At 43.6% G+C, this 23,238-nt stretch overlaps 1 protein-coding gene across 4 annotated transcripts in view; it reads right to left on the minus strand.

Annotated features, from left to right (window-relative positions):
• Nucleotides 1-301: 301 nt before the first annotated feature.
• Nucleotides 302-23,238, minus strand: part of ec (echinus) — a 66,239-nt gene continuing 43,302 nt past the window's right edge. For 2 of the 4 annotated variants that reach the window (XM_046637253.2, XM_046637255.1), the window contains 9 exons: nt 15,290-15,382; nt 10,399-10,533; nt 8,962-9,126; nt 7,163-7,297; nt 6,494-6,763; nt 6,030-6,404; nt 5,542-5,964; nt 5,151-5,451; nt 302-4,995 (listed from right to left, as the gene is read on the minus strand). In XM_046637253.2, the coding sequence (XP_046493209.1) occupies nt 1,265-4,995; nt 5,151-5,451; nt 5,542-5,964; nt 6,030-6,404; nt 6,494-6,763; nt 7,163-7,297; nt 8,962-9,126; nt 10,399-10,533; nt 15,290-15,382 (5,628 nt within the window). In that variant the 3' untranslated portion in view covers nt 302-1,264. Of the gene's footprint in view, nt 4,996-5,150; nt 5,452-5,541; nt 5,965-6,029; nt 6,405-6,493; nt 6,764-7,162; nt 7,298-8,961; nt 9,127-10,398; nt 10,534-11,954; nt 13,246-15,289; nt 15,383-18,832; nt 19,239-23,238 lie in introns of those variants that run through there. The other 2 variants (XM_046637256.2, XM_046637254.2) reach the window with 2 other exon arrangements.

The following is a 23,238-nucleotide window of genomic DNA, read 5'->3' on the forward strand; positions in this document are numbered from 1 at the left end:
GATAATCAAATTCTTAGAGCTATGAACAAAACAAAAACACTGAAATGTGTCCCAGCAATTAATTCAATTGTTTCATCGTGCATAAAATTTATCATCGTCAACTACATTTGGCACGATTACTTCAAAAATACAAATAGAATTGGCAGTAATAAAAGAAAGATCCGAAACTTTTATTTCAAGTAGTAATTTATTAACGTAAAACTGAATGGAAATATAAAAGTATTTTTAAAACAAAATACTGACGTACAAAAAAAAAGAATAATCATAATAATGATAATAATAATAATAATAATGGTATATGTAAAATAAGAAATTTGTACATTTATGTAGCACGTGGATAATACATATGTAACTTGTAACACGTAATAATGTCTATGTGTATATATATATATATATGTGTATGCTTAACTTGACATACTTCTTCAGAGATCATATTCCTGCAGCTACTTTGCATTCACCTACATTACATACATAATCATATATGCTTTTGATATAATCTCCAATAATAATAACCTTAACTTAACACAGTGTACTACATAGCTTGGCTAGTATCACAATTCTGACATTCCTATAGCTCCTGGGTATATTTAATATATATATATATATATATATATATATATATATATATATATATAATATACATATGAAAATATTCGTATAAAATATAAACGCACGACAACTATGCTTAACTTAAGTATAATATACCTTCAACTCAAAGGTTATAACGATAACAACTAATTTGTAAGTAATTGAAAACAATTCGACACAGACAAAAATGATCTATAATTTTGTACAGAATTAAGAGAAAAAAGGACATCGAAGCACTAGGTTATTAAAAAAAGAATTAGTTACCGTCAAGATTCAAGTCAATGGGCTTTTACAACTAACGGTCGTAAACGAATCATAATATAACAATTAACATCTCTATATGAGTAAAAATGTACATACTATACCTATACGTAAGTACAGAAATGAAGAAAAGCAATTATTACCATTTGATATTTGCAAAACCGATGGTAATCACTATAGCCAATACTGCGTTTAGTATATCGATGATCAACCATAGGTGTGATTTTTTTTTCTTTCACACCCATCGTACTTAAACACTATATAATATATAAGTTTAAATTAAAATATAACGATAACTGTTCGCTGTAACAACAGAGGATTCACCTAAATACAGAGAGCTTAAAACTGCGGACCATAGACGCGAAAATACCTTACAAATTTTTAAATTTATCCGGACCATCATCTTACGAAAATTCTAAGACTTTGGCCGGAATCTCGACATGTAAAAATCGCAGTCCGTGCAATAAATTGCAGGTTCAACGACGTGCTTCTTTCGACATAAGTGGCAATGTGTTGTTCGAGGCACAGCTGTCACTGGTGAAGTTTTCTGTACGGAAGACGAATTTTGGTTGACCGCACCTCCCTTAGTGCCGGCTTGGAAGTGCACTTGTTTCGTTTGCTTGGGTGCCGGCGGATGCTGATACGTCGGATACTTCATGTTCGACTGTATCTGACCATTTTGTATGGGATTCGGATAGGTTTGATTCGGAGCAAGAATATTCTGCTGCTCATTTTTCTGCGGTTGTCGTTGGTAGGTGTTTTCTATTCTTCCTTGATAATTTTGCCCGTTAGACTGCTGTTGCTGCTGTTGTTGTTGAAAAGGAGCGGTCGGATTCGGGGGCGGCTGGTACTGGGGTAGCAGCTGATTAGCTCTGTTCTGCTGAGGATAACCCTGATAGGAACTGACTGGGTACTGACTTTGCGGTGACGAAGAATTGTTGTACTGCTGATAAGGATTCGTTGACTGGTTCGACGGGTAGCAGACCATCTGTTGACCGTGGGGAACAGTCACTGGACTGACATTGTGCTGTTGAATCCTTTGATTCATATTACCCGATTGCTGCTGCTGAGCCGAATACTGTTTGTTCACTTGGTTGTGCTGCTGTTCCAGCTGATAATAGTTTCCTTGGAAGCCGTTCTTCTGCTGGTTCGCAGCGTTCATTATCTTCTGACCCACCGTACCATTCTGGGGGTATTGGTTGTGGACTTGCGTCGGAAACGGACTCGCCGGCTTCTGCATTTGCGAAACTGGGATTCCCTGATTCCTGGGATGAGCCGTCTGCGTTTGCGTGTAGCCCTGGATATGCGCAGAGTGTCCGTTCTGAGGATAACGAATTTGCTGGGGATACTGCTGGGTATACGAAGTCAGAGTTTTCGACAGGTTCTGATTCCCGACAGGGTACGCTTCCCGTACGACATCCTGCCCCTCGTTGTAAGAATTGTAAGCCTTCTTTCCGTCCTGCGGAGGGCCATTCGGCATTTCGTTCGAATTCTGTCGTCCAAACGTCGGTCTTATCGTGTCGGCCATTGGATTAATGCTCCTTAACTGGTCCTGGTACGGCGTGGCTGGAATGCTGTCCGCTTCGCTCTTCAGCGGTAGAGTATGCTGCTGAAATTTAGGAGCCGTATTTTCTCTGTTCAATTCAGCCTCCTGGAGGTTTCGAATTTCCCGGAGAACCAGAGCTGTCTCGGGCTTGTTGAGGGCCGATCTGAGGACCCGTTCCAAGATTGGATTCGGGATGTAAGAGTCCTTTTCGTCGTCCTCGGCAGTCGCGACCAGAACGACCTGATCGCAGAAAGAGACACTCTTCTTCTTACCGATCCTGCGTTTTGTCTTCCTCGGCATAATATCTTCCTCTATCGGGAGTATCGTTGTGTTCTGAATTGTGTTCTGCATCGCAACCTCACTTATGTCATCCTCTGGATAATCAACTGGAAGTCCGTTTTCGTGGGGTAGGAATAACGACATGGACAATATTGCCGCGTTCAAACCGCTCTCCGACTGACTTGTGGGAGCGCTAACCGGCGCCGGTGCCGTAGAGATAAACGTGCTCTGGCTGGAGCTCGATTCGAAGCTGGAGTTCAGGACCGACTGGCTCGACTGGTTATCGGATTTTGTAAACGCGGCAAGATTTTCCGTCGACAATTTTAGTGGCTCAGAAGGTGGAACGTCCTGAGTCACGTCGGTCCCGGATAACGTTGATGTTGTTTTGCTCGGTTTTTGGTCAACTTCAGGTTTGGCAGGCGGCTGTTGTTTGATCTGCTCAAACCTAGCTGCCATGTCTTTAACTGACGACGAAACTGTGACCAGCCTCGCACTGTCCGTCACATCTCTGCTTTGTTCGTGAGTCTGTCCAAGAGTGTTCATCATCAGGTCGCTCGTTCTCCTAGCAATTGTCGATCCCTGTGTTTGGGGCACCGAGGGCGCCCTGGTCTTGGGCATATCCTGATTGTGCGATGCCATTTGGTCAACAGGGCTCTGCTTCTTCATCCTTCTTTCGGCCTGCTTCGCTTGTAATTCACGCAGCCACGTTTCTCCGGACGTTTTATCGTCTTCGTCCTGTTCCTTGCCGTCAACATCGCCCGTGAACAGCATCTGCTCCCTCTTTAACTGCAGCTGAGCAAGCAGACTGCTAATCTGTTGAGCCTCGAGCTGCTGTGATGTTTGCTGCTGCTGCTGAGAACCTACGGATCCCATTTGCGCGGGTGGATTGGCGTCAATAGGAGGTGGGGGAGGAGGGAAATCCTCACTGGGTTGTCGGGAGTGAGAGACGGATTGTATGCAGGGATAGGGAGGTGGAGGAAACTCTTCACTGGGTTGTCTGGAGTGAGAAACGTTGGAGTTTTCCGGATAAGGTGGTAAGGAGTCGGGCTGGGACTGATGCTTGACGGGACTCTGTTCGCTGTGAACATCTGCTCGAGTGACGACGAACGTTGGCTCGTACAGAATGCCGTTTGCATACTGGACAACGTCGTCCTGGATCCTTGGCTTGCCGTTGAAGTTGGAAACGATCGGTTGTTCCTGGTTGTAGGACGGAAGAAATTGCAGAGAGTGGGGCTCCATGGAATAATCGGCATAGTTGGTAACGCGCCCAGACTGTGAGACGAGGTTCGCCTGGTTGGCGTGATTCCAAAACGCGTTATTATTCTGACTCTGCGAAGAGTTAGCGACGTTGTCGTCTGACAACGGATACATCGAGTTCTCAGACTGAAGTCCACCACCGACTTCACCTTGACACTTAGACTTGCTAAGTTGGGAAGTTGTTCTCAGTGGTGGCGGCGGGGGTACCTTTGCCGCGTGCAACACCTTCCCGGCGCTACCGTGGAAGCTTTTTCTCATCAGGCGGCTCCTCTCGAGATTAGGGTTCCCGGTATTATTGTTATTACTGGTATTGTTATTATTGTTGTTACCCGCAAATTCCAAGTGACCTTCGGAGAGATACCCACTCAGTGATTGACTGACTTCGTTACCTTTAAGACCGAGGCTAGAATCATCTACGGACTGCTTAGGCAGAGTATTGCAAGAGGGCTCAACGCTCACTGGTGGTTGTCCATCTTGTCCCTCCCTCAGATCGGGCATGCTTCGATTTTTCCTCTTTATTAGTCCACCCATCAGAAGCTTTCGTCGTATCTTGTGCTGCTTCTTTCCTTGCTTTTGTTCCGCAGGTAGAGTACCGTTCGTCTGCGATATCTTCGTTGGATTAGCGTCATTCTCCTTCGGTTTCTCCGCCATCTTTCCATTTTTCACTGTTGGCGAAGCTTTTATCGGTGCTATGGAGAAGTCTTTCGTGGAGTTCTTGTTCCTTTCTTCACTGCGCGCCCGTTTCTTGTCCTTCTTATCCTCGTCACACCGCTTTACCCTACCAAACAGCCCAGTTCGCTGAGTCGGTCGATCGTATAGCATGTACTCTTCGTCCTCCACCACATTCACCGCCGTAGCCTTACTTCGCAAGGTTTTCTTCTTTGGCAGTGTTGCGTATATCTGGATACTCTTCACAGACGACGGCTTGTCGACAACTGCTGCAGCGTTTACCAGTAACTCTCGACTGTTCTGACGCGAGTGATTACCCTTGTCACGCGAGCTTTGCCTCGAATGTTGACTGGATTTACTGTTCTCACGGGAGTGTCTGCCCTCCGTCGCACCCTCTGTGGAACAGAAATTTAGTAAGTAACCAAAGAAAATCTAAATAAATTCAACGGAGCAAACATGAAAGAGAAAGATGGACGTATTAGGAGATTCAACAAAGTGCCTCGCGCCACGTTTCTTCCTATCTACGAATAGATCGATGCAACTATCTCACCTTCTTTCTCTCCGTTAGCAATGGCTTGTTCTTGGAGTATCCTTCTATGCAGACTGCGAGCCCTCATCACGCACGTGTTGTGCTTCATCATGGCTATGGTCATAGTGTGTGGATTATTGTATGGCGCATCCATTGCTGCTCTCGCTTTACTGCTGGCAGCATTGCAAAGCGCAACGGCCGTTCCAAGATCCCCAGCATCTTCAGCCGCTCGTGATTTGTCGAGAAGAGCATCGGTCTCCTTGCAGAGACGCTCGCAGTCGTCTCCGGACGATGGCTGATAACCTTCGGGTATTTGCGCAAGCTGGAAGAAGCACGAAATTGAATATCGTAATACAGTCAACTGAAGCTGGTAATCGACATTCTCCCGTGTTTCCAGATTCTTAAACTCTACCTGCAAATTGTGCTTCAACCCCTGCTGAAGCGGAAGACTATCGGTGGAGGAAAGGGAGTAGGAATCGTATCCAGCATCGTAGTGTCCGCTACTGCTGCTAGACAGTTCACCAGATTTGCTTGTCGGACTTTTAGGAACCCCGGAGTTTCTCTGCATCTTGTTAACGATGTAAAGATAAGGGTTGTCCATCGTTGTCGAGGAGCTTGAGGAAGCGCTGTTACGATCACCGGACCAATTGCCCGAATCCCGCCTTCGGGGCACGTTCAAATGATCTGGAATGCTTATTCCGTCCTGCGGCGTTGATCCGGCGCTCAGGCTCCTCGTCAGCTGCATTTGCTGCTTCTTCTGCTGCTGCATCACATTCTCCACCGCGCGTCGACTTATGTACTTGGACTCCACCTCGCCATCAACGGCGTCTACTCCCTGGAAAACAAAATGCACATCGGTCAGAGTTGTTCCGCGTCATGAGAAGCCATTTTCCAACTTACCTGGTTGCCAAAAATGTTATTCTGGATGTCGGTCAGGTTCTGATAGTCGCTGTACGTCCTTCTTTGCGTGTACATATGAGGAGGACTGTCGGGGTTCGGGGTTATGGCCCGCCTCGCGGTGCCGTTTATCGAGGCCTTCTCAGGACTCGGCGTTATCGACCTTCGCAGGTTGTTCTTCGGCGGTGTTTTCAGTCCGTTCCCGTTCGGGAAGGGGGTCACAGTTTTCGGGGCGTTCTCGGTGTTCACCGGTGTTCCACCGGGCGTCGCATACAGCAGTAATAACGGCTGGTATCTCCCTCTTCGGCATTTTTCGACCACCTGCTCCCACCGTGGACCGATCTCCTTCACCGTTGCATCGTCGAAGTATATCCAGACCTTGAAGAAAAACAAGAGGTATTGAGACCACGAAATTAGCATGCCGAAAATTTTTTCACGTTGATTCGCACAATCCTATTACAGCTTACCTTCAGTTTCGTGTGAAAGAAGAAGGTGGAGTAGTGTTTTCCGTAATACGTAACGACACCTACAAGGTTGTGGATGGTCGAAGCACCCCATCGCGAGTCAACCACGCTATGGAAGACGTCGCTTAGTCTAAGGCATGTTCCCACTGTCGCGAACACGTCCATGATGTGCTCCAATGACGGCCTTTCGCTGTCCCAGACGACACCAACCGACACTATCTCGGGTCGGTTCATCAGCGTTCGGCAAATTTGGATTTTAGCACCACAGGAACTCTGCAGAGGATCAAAAGCGTTGAGGTTTTAGCATGTGAAGATGTCGTTGAATTAATAATGATAGTATTAAACATTGGGTTTATACTAAGAGTCGATTCCTGGTATCAGTTTTTCGCTTTTTACTTTACCATGGCCAATCACTGCCTCACTAATGATATTTAAACACTTTTCCATGAATGAGTGTACAAACAGGATCTGAAGCTCTTTACTACGAACAGACACTCTCTATGGTCATAATTCCGCGTAAACCGCAATCGAGCTGTTTGAGGTTTCTTACTTTCTTAATGAGTCACCGTTAAAACCTTTGGTGCTGTTATTCCCCTATTCGAAGTATATTTCTTAATATAATTTGACCTCGAAAATGGAAATGAAAACTGAATGAAATAGACGACGTCTTACCGGACAGTCGCGGATGTCTCCCATTCCCCCTGCACGTCGAAGAAGTTGCCCGAAGAGATCCGGACTTGATCTCGATGACTGTGGCGTCTGACGAGCCTGTGACGTCAGAGCTGAGGCTGACACATAATGGACCATCTGTAACGGTGAATGAAATATACAGGCATGTAATTTCACAGAGGTCAGACAGGTGAGGACAAGCTTTCAGGCAAGAATACAATCCATACTGCAAGAAAATAAAACTCTACGTATGCAGATAATAATAAGATAAATAACGAGATTGAAATTAATTGCATTAGTGTAACGATGAATTTTTAGAAAAAACCACACTCACATTTTGCAATTACAATTCGTCAAAAGGCGTTCCAAATTTGTAAAACAGTGAGATTTTTTACAATATTTCATGACGTTAACGTTACCAACTCGAACTTCGTAATAACGAGGCAGGTAAAACGTTTCATTGATTACCTATAAAAGTAACGTCCATGACCGATGCAAATTGCGTCGGGTAAGTTGTTCACGCTCATTATACATATGTATCTGCTTAGTTGCAGAACCTGATATTCTAGCCAGCAGCATTCGACGACACCTACGCCTGACTGCCAGGATAGAAAAAATGTTTGCATTTTGTGTGTTCACATGCATACGATACGGCGTCGTCATGTATCTTCGATTAGGAAGTACAAATAACGGCTGATTCATTTTTATTTACACGTTCCGCAGCGCATACTGACCCAAAAATGGATTCGACAATAAATTCTCAGACGAAAACTTTGCGTTCATCCGTAACGGTTGAGAAAAACATCGGAGAAAGGGTCCTTCGTAATCTTTCAAATAAATAATCTTTTAAATAAAATCGCTGTAAAAAAATCTTGTCTACGATTTTATCAGCTCGTTCGAAAACTCTATCTCTATGCCGAATCCTTCCCATCGCCTTCATAAACTAAGCTTTCTCAATACTTGGATTACCGGAAAATCCCGTCTCTCTAATCCCGTATAATCCGGAGGGCATCGCGTCCATCAAAGGGTCTGGGTCACCTGGATATTTAAGGGTTTGGCAGGTATGGCTTCAGCTTAAGTCACTCGAGCGATTTCCGGTCTCATCAGCAACAGGAATACCCGATCTTCGTTTATTTTCAGTCTTCGCATTAACCGATACATCCAATAAACGATCTTGCCTGACTCCTTCGATGAATCGATAAGGCCCGATCTTTCCCAGAGATCAGCACAAAGCTCCTCGGCACATGAAAAAAGTTACCTCCGAATTCGCCGACAGTAGAACGTCACTGGGCGAGCGCACAATTTACTCTCTTCGAGTTGTCAGCCTGCGTGGGCGAAACTCGACAATGCTGAGTTTGCAGTATTATGTCTGCGCGTCTTATACCTGCGGACGATCGTGGGAAAAAAGGCAAGCTGCTGATCCCTTTTGGTCGAATGCTTCTCAAAAAGACGCGGATACGCTTTTTCAAACCCATCCTTAATATGAAACCCATGAAACGAACGTATGACTATTTCAAAGTACAAAATTTGCGACCGGGTCAAGATTTTCTAGAAAAAAAAAAAAAAATTCTTTGTATTTGGTTCTTTTTATACAAGTAATTCAAATCAATCTTTACCCATATTCCGTTCTTCAACTCGGAAAGTTTCATTCACTGCTTTGGTACCTGATGAAGTTTGTTCTAATAATAGGACGGTTTTTCCATTCAAACACTCGCAATCAAAACCCTGACAATGAGTTCAGCGACCACTCAAGTGGCAGATTTATCATGGACGCGATAATTTGTACGGAAGTGTTAACCAACCTGGGTGAAAGGTAGCGGTTCCGAAGTCGCTCCACAGGCGCCACAAACGCTCTGCTCGACCAAAGTCATCGCAAACTTTTGATGAGGCACGCAATGTCGGGCACTGCACATGTCCTCCGCCTCGCCACTGGCAATGTGGAGGTGAATTCGCAGCAGTATATTTTCCTAGAACAAAAGAATACCCGCACAATTATACCTCCGTATCAGATTTGAATATGGAGATTGATTTTCTCCTCGAAAACAGATTTGTTTCCTTTCCTTCCGACTTCCAAGGTCCGCGTCGCCACCTAATGCGATTCACGAAACCGTGAATGAAACACCGTCAGATACGCGAGGTGCGTACGTCTCGTGGAGTTACATAATGGTATTACAGAAAAATTTTTTTACGCCAAATTCGAGTCGGTCTCAGGGTGGGAACACCCGACAAGCCGAGACAATGGTAGTCAGTACGAGTGAACTGACCCGAAGTAATCAAGATTTCAAGGCTGGCCGTTTCTTAGATTCAACAAAAGATCGGGGAATTAGTTGAAAACCGTTATTTCGATGATAAAATCTTACTGATTGGCCATGCCATTAGGAAGACTCGGTTCTTGGTGGTTCGTTTTCCAGACCCCGATTCCCCCGATACGAAGTATCGAACAAACTTCAGCCCAGATTTTTCCAACCGTGTTGCTTGCGGTCTAAGAAGAAATATCCGCAACAAATTGAGAAAAAATCTAGGATCAAGTGTGAAGTCGGTGAAATATTTATCTCGCTTATTCACGTAGCAGAGGATCAAACTCGGGCAAGAGAATAATATAATCCAATCTCAGACGCGTATGCGACTCAAAATTATTATAACGGGATGCTTTAAGCTATTCTAATGGTAATTTATAGATGCATCGCGAGACTAATTTTACACCCTCTGAATACACTTCTCACAAGTTGTCCGCTCGAAACCTTCGCGCAGTAAAAAGCACTTTCGGATATCTTTCATTTCGTTCCTTTGTTCGTTTCCGAGGGAGGGGAAACCGAACCTTGAAAGTAAAATGATCGAAACTCCCGGGTAAAATTCAACGTCAAAAGTCAAGATTTATTACCAATTATGTTTTGCTCTGGGAATTCACCATTTCCAGAACGAATAACCCTGCCATAAAAAAGTATAATCTCATGTGATCAAGCTGCCGAACCAAATCCAATAATTGATGTTATTTCCTTTTGCCTTGTCTTTCCAATTATAAAATCACTTACTCGTTACGCTACCGCTAACTGAGATATATATGAGAAAGTCCGAAATTTCTTCAATATAGCGCAACAAACTCATAACCTCTAAACATTTCAATGGTACCATCAGCTCGAGTCTTCCACGAAAACTTTACAACAAGTTTGGCACGATATTCACAAGAGGGTCTTGAACCTGAGAGTTTGAATAATGGATGTAAGGGATGAAATACTTACGAAACATTCTGCGGCGTCGTCCATAAAGCCAAGTTGAAACCGTTGCTGGTCAAGAAAGCTTTCGGCGAGTGCTCGTCGCAGGGCATCGGGTGGCAGTGCGCTTTCCTGGGAGAATTGCAGCTGGGAGAAAAGGTCCTGCAAATAAGCAAACAAGCACAAACGTTGATTATTAATCCCGGTTACGCAAGGGACACGCGTTGCACTCGCATTCCCGAGGGGATGTGTGAGTAACATGCGTAAGAAACTCTGCACGTTCAATGATCGGCTGCTCGGGGTGGGTATTTGCGATTGATTAGCTTCCACCGCAGCTGACGAGATCGGTGATCAGTGGCCAGAACTCAATTACCACTCGCAGGAGTCTCAATTGCAACTGAAGCGTCGACATTCTCAACACTTCCGCTGATCGGCCGACGTCGCCTTTTGTGGTCATTCCGTGGCTCCTGATTGACGGGATATATATTTAACCAGGATTTTCTCATTTGGCTAACAAATTCGCGGCGACTGCTGCAGCGTTTATGTAACGCAACTCGCGGTGCCGCTGCGACATTCTCTGATCGTGAATGTGGTGGTGGCATTTGTTGACCCGCCGTGTTTAATGTGTGGTAATTTATCGGCATTATATGAATGGCTATAGCTCCTTGCACAAATCTTTCGCAATGCTGTATGGAACGTGTAGAAAGTATAATACAAGCACGTAGATTACACTGCAACGGTGGTCGAGTATTATTTTGTGTCGCTACAACCGCCGGTGATACAGCTGCGGGACGTCGAAAAGGTCGAATCAATTTAAATCTGTGAACGATTCCTTGAACTAATAATGAAAAGTATAATGATAAGTATACGTAGTATAATGAAAAGTAACCGAATCATTGAGTATTTGTAACTTTTTTTTTCAAACCAACTCTTCTGACAGAAATTAATTTTCTTATATCCATAATGGAGATAGTGACTTAGTCTCATTTTCTTCTACTTCTAACGATTTTACAGAAATGAATCACCAATATCTGATTTCAGATATTTCAATAGAGAGGCAAAAAAACGGAGATACTTCTGCAGATGATAAATTTCGATTCTTATAACTTTTTTCTTTACTTTTCAATGTTTTTGTTTTGTAATGAATGGTAACTCAGAGTTTCAATATGAATTTTTTTTGCTCCATCTCGTGATGCGAGATGACGATGAAAATAAAAAAAAATAAAATAAAATACCACTTTTGAATATTGAAAAAGAGTATTAATAGATTATATAAGAGAAAGTTTTCTGACAAAAGATGACAATGAAAATGCCGAGCGTTCAGTCAACTCATCTGTAAACGATTACGACAGAGACAAGGCGAGTGTTGCGGTACGCGAGTAGAAAATTACCTATAACATCTGCGTGGCGCGTACTACGTGATCTCAATATGGGTCCGTTACAATAATTACATGGATTTTGAAGAATTTGTATCATATTTCGCATGCCATCCCCGCTCCTCGAGCCTCGGGATATCCACATGTTCAGTAATGGGTCTGGTGACGTCTGACCCAAAAATCGGTGTCGAACAGTCGTTGACTTACTTTCTTTAAATCCTTCAAATCGATTCCCGCCGGGGAATCTTCTCTTTCCATACCGCTGTCCTCCTCCTCCTCCTCCTCCTCCATTTCGCATGAAGTACCAAAAATTCTGTTATCATCGTCTCGAAATTCTTTGCTATCCCCCTGATCTCTGGAAGCGAAACCTGATGTCGTCGTCGTCGTCGACGTCGCGGTCGACCGAGACGTTAAAGGGTCCTGACGAACCTTTATCCACTTCAACATCGTCGATATAAAACTTTTCTCAAAGACACTCGACAAATTTTTCACCTCTCGTACAATTTTCCGTCTCTTTTCTTCTCTTATCTAAAATCCCCGCGGATACTCGTTACGCGACGTCTTCGATCTCTCACACTCGTGACCAGCTTCCTCGTACAACAGACACGATGGCGAGGCAGAAATCCCCGGAGAGACATTCCGATGATTGTTTAAAACGAAACGTCTCTTATTATTACCGACGCGGATTACAATTACGCGTCTGAAATTCCAACTTCAAAGGAACGTCGCACCATCTTTTTTGAAGAGCCTTCGCGAGTATTTGTTCCGCTAGTTCGTCAGCAGGTACCTGCAGATAACGTCACTTGGATTGGTCCTCCACGTCTCGTTGGTTGCACGTCAAGTCTGTCATATCAGCGTGAAGGAAAAAACTCGCGTCTTTATCTGCGCTTAACATCACGTACGTATATTTACTCGCCGCGGTTAGTTTTGATAAGACGTTCCTCGCCACGCGGCTGGCTATGACGAACGAGGAGAGGGTAAAAAAAGAAGCGGAAAAGGAACCGCAGGGCAAACTTTCAAGCCCCCACTCAACCTGCACACAATATCCACTTGCATAAGAAAAAAAATACACCTGCGACGTATCCCTTATCACAAACACAACACAAGAGACACTCTCCTCTGCAGTCAGCACGATCCTCGCTATACGCTCCCTTCCAAAGGCCTAGTACGGACTCTGAACCACACGGTGAAAAAATCTCCAGTGAAAACAAGACACTCGTAACAGCTGTCTAAGAACCATATGGAAAGCTCAGTTCCAACAAGTGCGGAAAAGAAACTTCTCGACAATTGACGAAAGGCTGTTGTCCCGATCCACACCCTAGCGTTTTATTGTACTCGCACAAACCACGTGATCGTGATTCGGACACGTTTTCTCAAATTACGAAAAAGGGCCGCAGGTAGCGCGGTGTGCTTCAGGTTGAGTAACCTGCAGGGAGTAAAACGGCGCCGATGCAAGCACTCCACGTTCTACTCCGGCTTGCGTACCTGGTGGCAGCAGCTTGCGGAGTGCCGAGTAAGTGTCCCCACCCTCGGTGCCACTGACTCGAGATCTACTCCCCTGTCCGCCCCCTGCACACCTCCGCAATAGATCTCGAAGAACCGCGGGGCGTGACGTCACTAAGCACCAAGACAGACGCCCCCGTGCAACCGAAGAGCGTACACCTACATGAAGACACACGCTCGCCGTCGTCGAGAGAAAGAGCGATCACTCAAGACTAGGACCGAGACCGACTTAGCCTCGCGTCGCCTTGCTCACCTTTTTACGACTCGCGAGAGAGGAGGTGGGAGGTGAATCGTAGTAGTAATACGCTCTGAAGAAACCCGAATGGAAGGAAGGAAAGCCGAGAGCCGCCTTTTTCTCGAGGTCCGTAGCGGGCAGGCTGCGCGGTCACGTATGAATGCAATCGTTATCGCAAGTTCCCGAAAAATTTCACCACCGATCACCGCCTCCTGACAATATTCGAGGAACATTTGAACGGCCCCAAAGTCGGGCTGATAGCGAAACTCAGTACGATTCTCATTTCCGTTTTTGGCCTTTCCTAAAACGGTACCCCGTAGATTTGAAAACCTAGATTTCCGCGATTACCAACGCGGGTCGCACACGTTTCACTCGCTTCGTGAACCGTTGTGAATCGTAGGTTTAAGTCCTCCAACGGTGCCCGGGATTTTTCGAATTTCACTTTCCTTATTCACCGTCGGCCCTCGATCAACGCAGGTAGTTTTCGAGCCCGCATTCGACACGGTGTTTGAGGGTGTGAGGCAGGTGCGCTCCGAGTTTCACCCCGGCGATTCTCACATGGCACACGATGCGGCCTCTGTTCTCGTCTTTGTTCCTCTTGAGAATAGTATTCACCTGTCCCTTTCTATCTCCAGCTCGGTGGTAATCGCGGAAAAATGGCCGCACTCGTGGTTTTTTTTTTTTTTGAAGAAGAAGAAGAAGGACAAGAAGAAACGGATCCTGCGGAACCGGGGGAACAAAGGGCGTCTGATCGCGGTGAAACCTGGGGTTCGCCGGGCGTCCGAAGAAATAGGCGTCCAGGCGGATCAGGCAAAAAGCTCGTGCTACTCGACGCGGAGGGACCGACAGCCCGGAACGACGCAGACTCCCTAGCTAGCAGCTTGGCTCGCTTGGGTCCATCGGTCGGGGCCCAACGTGACGCCAGAGCTCCGTAAAACCTTCGACTCTCAGCCAGCGGCGGTAGGCCGACGACCAATAGCGTAAGCTCCACCAACCTCGAGAATCTTGCACCGGAGAAAGGAGTCGATTCTGGCTCGAGGCCCCGTTACAACTTCCTATCGGTATAATAATCTCGAGTACTCTATTATACTACGTATACGCAGTCTATGCTTGGTCCCTAGATATTCCTATGTACGACCTATGCCGGCATGAGTTTATACATTCTTTTCATTAAATATTTTTTGCATTCAAATGAAACACAGTTTTACACAATTATTTTTATCCAAAAAGTCCCCAGTTTGTTACGCACCTGCAGTTTTTCTTCGACAGATGAAAACCGACCGTAACGATATTTGACGACTGTATAAATTGAAAAGCTTTTTTTATAATTTAAAAATCACTCCGTGAAAGGCGAGCCTTTTAAGTGGAGGAAATTTTAAACGGAGTTCTTTAAACCCAGCCACCCTTGAAACGCTCGTGCACTTGAGATATTATTATTTTTTCAAGTCGAGGGCCACGAGAGTGTGACAAATATCTGAGGCCTAATGTTTCTTCGTTACATATACGTTGAGAAGGTTTTTATCATTGCTGACATTTTAATGTCACAAGTTTCGACCGAAAGGTATCAAGCTCACGGTCATTGCGTGTATAAAATAAATTAACCTCGCAGGAAGTTCTGTACGATAAGATAAAACCATATGATTATTTTATCACACGCGCATTTCCATATTCTTATGTAACAACGGAAATATGAATCTACACAATTTTGAACTCCGCAAAAACTGTAGAAGTACGTTACGTTCTAATTTTTTTTTTCCCCGCAGGAATTCAATACGATTGATTAGTATAAGTTCTCTGTCCTTACCTTCAAAGCGCAAAAGATGCAAGACTCTCGCATGCAGGCATGTCCAGAAAGTTCGCGAAAACTGCGTCGAAAGATGTCGAGGTGCCACAAGACCTGAAATAAAATTAAACGTACCATTTTAGCCCTTTGAAAGACGAATGACAAAATTTACAGATAAGATTCTCTCGTTACGATTACAGGCTTTGACGCACAATCATTCGATCAAAAATTATACCTTTGAATCCAGTTCAATTTGAAGAATCCTACAAAATCTTATAACAAGTGCAATTGGAACAAATTTCAATACGATAAAGACCAAATAACTTTCCAACTGCGGGGATGAAAATTGCAGCTTGCTGGCAAAGTAGCCAGGATAAAATTTCCACTGGCAACACGTTTCTTCGATTATGCAGAATATTATATGAAATAACTCATTTTTCACGTTTGTCGTGAGTTCATATTATTTATTTATTTTCGTTCGTATACATAAAGCGACGAATCAGTGGCAAAATCAATGACCGTGAAATAATGTCTTTCTCGCTACGATAAAACTCACGTTTTAATTATTCGCGCGACCGATAGTCGCGACAAAAAAATAATGTGCTCGTTTAAAACCTGTAATCAGGATGAACAGATCCAAACGTCAATTTCCGTTCCTTGCCTGGAGGATTTAATTATATCACTGACTAGCTTTGCGGACATTTGTAAGAACTTAAATACCGAATGCAAGCAGACCGCTATTACATAGTAAAATAAGGAGAATCATTGTCAGCCGGATGATTGAATAAGGCGCATCCGCAGGGCGTCCCGAAGGCAGAAACGTGACGGAACCGAGCGATCGAGGAACGGAGACCAAGTACACGATGACTGTAAGTGATTTCGACGACCGAGTAAGGCGCTCACCGCGAACCGGCGAACCAAAAATAGAACCGTAAGTGGTTCTCCTACCTGCGAGGCTAATACTAATAATTGCTGATTACGAATAAAGTAAACTGTCGCTTCCGATGGGCTGCCTTAGAGGCAACAACCGAATCGGACTGTTTCGCCCGGTTCGAATAGAGTCGTAAAAATATGTTTGCTTTCAATTTTTAACTCCGTCAGATGATCGAGGGACTGCAATGAATGAGAAGAAAATGAACTTATTTTCGTGGAAGGTAAACCATTTGCAAAAAACTGAAGCCTTTTCAAGATAGAAGACAGTGCACTGAAAGAAATTTTTAGTTCCGGTTACCGCTCAGTTCTTAACTATTTTAGTTTTTTACCACAATCGAAAAATGTAGTTATACGTAGAAAATGAAAATTAGTTTTGTAGCTGTCACCGGAAAGTCTAGTATCCGTTACTATTCTTTCTCATTACGATCACTGTTACTACATTTTCTTGTAACTGTTGCGAAAATTTATGCTTGTGCAACAATAAATTGATGTTAAAGCCTTGTTTAATTAAAAAAGTAGAGTAAACCGAACAAACTGATTTTGCGTTGCAATTACCAAAAAAGAATCGACAATAGCGCAAAATGGTTAGGCGTACCTTGTTTTTCGTAATTTCAACAATATTCAAACAGTTCTTTTAACGATAGCTGTTTTACTGAATTTTTCTAGTTACTGTAACAAATGAAATTTTTCTCAGTGTGTCCGTAATTTTTTAAAAAACGCTAAGATAGTACAAATATCAATGTGATCCAAGTCTTTCAACTACTTTTCAATACTTGTAAAACAAATATAACGTACCTACGTAAAACCGCGGACATTTATAGAACCCGTGACAAGTAAAATTCTTTCTTGACGTTTGGACTATTTTTCATACGTTTGCGATTGTAAATAATAACGCAATATTTTAAACTCGTGAAACGTGAAATCGTTGCAAAACCGCACCGCGTGTCGAGTTTTTATACGTGCCAATGAATTGTCCCAGCTTGATTGAAACCAAAAGTTGATGTTCGACTCCGAACGATTAGGTATGTAATTCTTTGGGCCAGTCCGATTCGACAATTTGAAAGTCGCGTGGTTGGACTACGCTGTGTACTAGAAGAACCGTTAGTTAGATAGTTAGACGTCCACGCTGACCAATGCTAGCTGGCTAGGTAAGCCTTTGGTGCGTAAGTATAGTACACGTTCTATTTGGCATCCGACGAGTCCCCGCACACTTATGCGTTATAAACACACGTTAACGCTCGTTGAGACGTGTGCGTGGAGTCCAACACCTTCGTACACCACCAGTTATGCCTGTGTCTCAACATTCTAAGGTGTAACTGCTCAGGCTGCATGGCATATGGGTACAATATGATACCTGGTAGTCGGTAATAATTGCAGCAGCGTACTCGCAACTATATCCATGTGCATATGTACGAGAGTATTCTGTTGAAATGCCGCGAGATTGTTTTCGATCGAAGGACAACTGCTTGGGAAATTCTCGCATATATTTTGCCTGATATTATGTTTACACCGCGGAGGAAATTCATCGTTTATGAATGAGTGTTATTGCTGATAGGGTATCGTGTAGCAACATTGGTATTTCAACAGTCTTCGACGAATCTCAAAGCTTTGATGCTACTGCAGAGATATCTGTTTGTGGCAAAATATGACAACGAATGCTTCTTCAATTGATTGGCTTCAAAATTATGCAAATTCAATGGAAAATTTTATGAAATTGAAAGCTTGGAATATGACTAAAAAAATTTACCCATCACAATTTTTGTATCAATAATTTTTCATTATTATTATTGGATGATAATTATTAATTGCATTACATGCTCTAAATATACGACATTTTGGCATTCTGAGAATCGCGCGGCTCAAGCAGAATTAGAATATATGCAACGTTAAGAAAAAATATCGAAAACTGACGCTGATTACTTCCCTCACATATTTTTGACTTTTTTCACCTTGTTTGAGGGTTCATTTATCATGAAAACTTTATAAATCATTTACGAAGTTTTCTTCATTATAAGAATAGCAATCAACCTTACAAATTTGGTTCACTTGATTGGAATGGAAAAATCGGCTACTTTCGTCTCGCTAAACTGCTAAGCAAACTTCAAGGGCCCACTTTTCGTACACTCGTGATAAATATTGTATTTACCAAAATTTCTTACACGCCTTACACTGCTGGTCCCACATTCTCACATCCACGCAACAATGGCTATATATTTTGTTTTTTCTCTTATTATAAGCGTCCGATTCCATTCTCTCTCTTTCTCTCGCTTAGATCCCGTTCTCTGCCGTTGAACAGAGCAATGAGCGAATCGAAGTCAAAACGAGAATCAATCATTTGGAAGGACCAGAAGACGTTGACACACGCGATTTCTCCCATCGCCACAAGATAAGACTTTAAATAAACAAAGCGCCGAGATCCTTGACTCGGCACGTAGTCCGATGTGGTTAACGGGAAGAAGACCGAATCGTGAGAATGACGGATCTCCAACCAACAATTTCCCCAGACCCTGACTCTTCAAACTCTAGTACAAAATCATCGGGACAAAAATCCGGAACAAGAGGTAGTAGAAAGATTTCAAAAAGAAACCAAAATCCCACATGCAGCTGTACAGATGACAATATAAAACGAACCTTGGCGATCTGGAAGAGCGCCTGTCTCCTGACAGGTTTTTCCTGCTTCATCCTTGCGCGTACAGGTGTCTGAAGTCCCTGCGAGATTCGAAGGAATATTGTTCCGTCAAATGTTGGGCCCGCGGTTCGGCATCGCGTCGGATACGACGCAAAAGCGATAAACCAACAACAACAACAACAACAAGCAACAATGAAAACGCGTCGTTCCTCCTCCTCTCTCTCTCTCTGTCTATCTATACTCGGGTTCTCTGGCGCGGGCGTCACTCCAACAATGCCGGGGTTGGGCCTTCGGCCGCGAATCGAACGACGCCAGCGCCCGATTCCCCGCCGGCGGACAGGTTGGCAACTAAACTCAAAGCTCTATACTCGAAGCAATGCTCGCCCTGTAGCAAGCCGCCGATTTCCGGGCCCCGCGACGCCTCGGTCCTCGGTTGTACTACACGCTACTACGCGGCCTGGGCGCGTTCGGGCCTCGGGCCGGTTCGTTGCGGCCATTTTTACTACGGGGCCTCATCTCGCGTGGGTGGGGGACCCAGGGTTCACCGGCAAAGGGGGCCGGAGGGGGAGAATTTTACGCTACGATACGCTCTCACCGAATATCCCCCCTTCTCTAACCTTCCGGGTTACTATAATGTATGGTTGCGCAATTATCGCGGACAATTTTGTTGTCCCCCTGAGACATGGTTCGGTTCAAAGGTTGTAGGTTTGTACGCTGGTACCAGGAATCAGGGATGCTTGTTTCAATTCATTATTTTGTCATGTTACAACTTTGGGGGGGGGGGGGGGGGGGCGTTTTGCGCTGTTGATACAAGTGGGTACAACTCGAATTTCGTAAAATCGTTCCGATGAATGGAAAACTGGTTTTCAAGCCAGTTTACGATTAATTTTAACACCGTTCGATGGTTTAATTTTTTTGCCGTTTATAATGGAAATTGATGATCTTAATGCACGCTTGCCAGCGGAATTTTAAAAACTTTTTACGTAATCTGTTTGTGGCGTCTGTTTTTCGATAAGTCCAAAACCCAAACTGTATACTATCAACAGAACATTAAAATTTTTCGTCGAACAGTGTATCCGAAATAATACTTGTACCGACTTGGTATTTCGTCTTCTTTTTTTATTGAAAGAACCAAAATTCTCGTATCCCAATATTGAAGTTTGATGCGTTTCGCTACGTAATAATGGAATATCATAGCAATGACTGCTGTGTAATTCGCGCCATGATCAAGTGTCTATTACATTTCATTACAAGCATTTTAGTAACTGCAGAAAAAAGATTCGACGCATCAGATGAAGTCTGAATACATGAAAATTCAATTTTTCATGCTCTATGAGCACTGCCCAAGAATTTCTGGTAGTTAACAAAAGTGATCACACTTTATCCGAATGGCAAAAATGTTATATTTTCGGTAAAAGTCAAGATAGAGACGATACAGCGTATTCGATTAACATTGGATGCATGTAATCATGTCGACTTGGACATGGGATGCGATTCCGGAAACTCATGCGAGATCATATAATACTCGTATTTACATAAAACAGCAAAACTGTTCCATACCAAACATCCACCGACTCAACATATTTTACGTCAAGGGCTTTGACCACGACAATGATTAGTAGGGAAAAATTCACAACCCGGATATAAGAATACATATTACACGGTATAAGATCTGTCGATCATAAATCCCAGATCGTATTTGAATACAGTACAGAATATACCTTGAAAACAGCCTTCTGACGCGCTTCAGCAAACCCGGTAACCGCATTACGGTATCTTAATACAAACGGACGAAATTTACCTCCATGTAGATACTATTTGCCTTGTTATGTTATAATTCATGATAAGAACAGAGGAAGCAAGCTGGATGCATGTAACATTAGAGGAGTTCATTGCACTCTGAAATATCAAGAAGATTGATTTTATTGCATAATACCTCAGTTTGGAGATTTCGTAATGTCACAAACAATTTTGAGGATGGAAGAAACTTGGCGCGATCATTTTTATCAAAAAGCCTGGAAAACCGCTCAAAATTGCACTGCTCTTTCAGCAAACTCCTTTCTTAGCAGCGTAATTTATATATATATATATAAAACACAGCGGCGTCCGGTCGTACTTGAAAAGATTTCGAGTAACATAAAACTGAGACTCGGATAGCCGAGAGGCGAGTTAAAAGGTCACAGACGGTTCTCAGAATCGGTTGAATCTGTCGAGTCTCAAAGCGTACAATGGTTAGGCAGATCATTTCTGGTTCGCAGGCCCAGCCTGCAGGACCCTCGGCAGTCTGGATAGTGTAAAGATCTCGGGAACAGCGTGACCGTGTCTAGGGGTCTCGGATAATTGCAGTGATTCCTTCTCTTTCGGTATACATCTCTTTTCTTTTCTCGTTTATTTTTCTTCCTAGGAGCCGTTGCCTCGGTCAAGCCGAGGCCCATTTTCGGCGCTGTCTTGAGATATCTCCGTTTGTTTCAAGTATTCCTCCTTACGGGGAGGTACCTTGATACGTATCATGAGACGAGAGACAGACCTACTCAAAATTCCGTATCGGGTTCCCCCCCTTTGCGAAGAGGCGTGAGAACACCGAAGATTACACTCCGACGCTCTTGCGTAGATGCGTGGGTGGGAGTTGTACGACTTACAGATTTTTCTCAAAATCGAGTTAACGCGTCACCGGATATCATCTTTTTCCCAGGCACCACTGATGCTGTAATAATTGCCCCGGTGAGACTGCTGTGAATTTATTCGTCGCCAAATTCACCTCGTTTCGCGTGGGTGCGTCATTAACAAATGTCAATACACCGATTCAAGACTTACCAAACGCTTGACGATCGCTGTTTTTACTCAAAGCTCGCGCTTTTACGTTAAATTATTCCACACGGAGATCAGGTTTTACATATTTGCTCAAATGTAAATATTCATTGAATCTTGTAGTAATTTTTAACTGTCGTTATTGTGTGAAAACATTGAATATATACATCGTTTTCGGGGACTGTACAGGACTTTTTAAATCCCCGTAAAACGTGGACTTTTGCAGCATCAGTTGACTATGACAAACGAAATAGAAGGAAAACAGATTCAATAACACGCTTAAATTCGTCCAAAGTTACGACTCTTTAGCCTCGTGATAAAAATCTGCGATACGAAAACAGAGCCTTTTTGATCGAGAAGTTTGTCCGATCTCAATTGTTAGAATCTGCACCGCTTTGAAAAAGGAAGCTTCTATTATGCAAACAGGTACATCCTTGCGAAATCTCTTTTGCGTAGCTCATTTGAAATCGAATTTCTACAGCCTTCTTGATCGATTATAGAGGAAGAGATACACGGCAGATACGTCAGCGCGAAGCGAAAGGCTTCAAAGAACGTTTTGCATGGATAAGTTTTGCTGCAGCACTGCGCGTAGCCAGCTGGCTCATCTTCGTTCTGTAAGATTGCGAAATATCGTCCCCGAGAAACCTGCGGCAGTCGCAGTTTCCTTATACACATAACATAGCTTACTCCTGGCTGTAATTCAAACCATATAGATATATATCATTTGGCAACAGAACTTTTAGTCGGGTTATAACGATTTATCGTACCGTCGTACGTTCTCGGTTTGTTACGCAACGACGAAATGTTAACCGTGTAACTCCTGCACTTCCTAAAACCGTTACGTACTTATTTTGCACCGTCTTGTTAAGATGACTGAGTTTACCGGTATTGTGCGAAGCGATTTGGAAAATATTTGGCAGGATTTCTTTTCCGTGACACAAATCATCCCAATAACAAGTAATCTCAGTAAACGAAGAGACTATACTATAAGAACAACTGAAATTTTCAAAACTTCAACACGGCGAATCCGTTCAGCAAACCCAAAAGCTGTTGCGTAACGTTTTTTAACCGTATTCGAGCAATTCTTAAATTTTTGTCCACCATGTTAGACCCACCATCTTGAATTTCCAAAAGCTGATTTCAGATTCGTAGTCAGCGATCCAAAAAACCATGGAAGACTATCTCGTTATAAAAGTTGACTGAGTACAACAATGTGCGACTCAAAGATTTAATGTCTTAACCTTCCGACTAACTTGTTTTCGGTCCGAACCAAATTGCGAGTTCGATTCTACACGTATCATGTGAAAATGACCGGCAATTTAGCCGACGTGTGAAAATAGATTTATTGTCACATAACTCGCACAGAATCTAGCTCGTATTTCGTTTCGGACCGAAAAGAAGTTAGCCGGAGGGTTGAGTCGTTAATGAATATTACTGTACCTTGGAAACAGGCAACAACAATCAGTCAGGTAAAAAACAGAAGAAAGAAGAATGAAAAATGAGCCCAGAGGGTCTTTGGGCTGGAATTCCCGAGAGACCTGCGTACGCATGATCCATCCGACTTATGATGCTCGGCCATTTGCTTAGGCGCTGGTCGAGG

The sequence above is a fragment of the Neodiprion pinetum genome, chromosome 1 (assembly GCF_021155775.2).
Source record: "Neodiprion pinetum isolate iyNeoPine1 chromosome 1, iyNeoPine1.2, whole genome shotgun sequence".
Classification (NCBI taxonomy): Eukaryota; Metazoa; Arthropoda; class Insecta; order Hymenoptera; family Diprionidae; genus Neodiprion; species Neodiprion pinetum.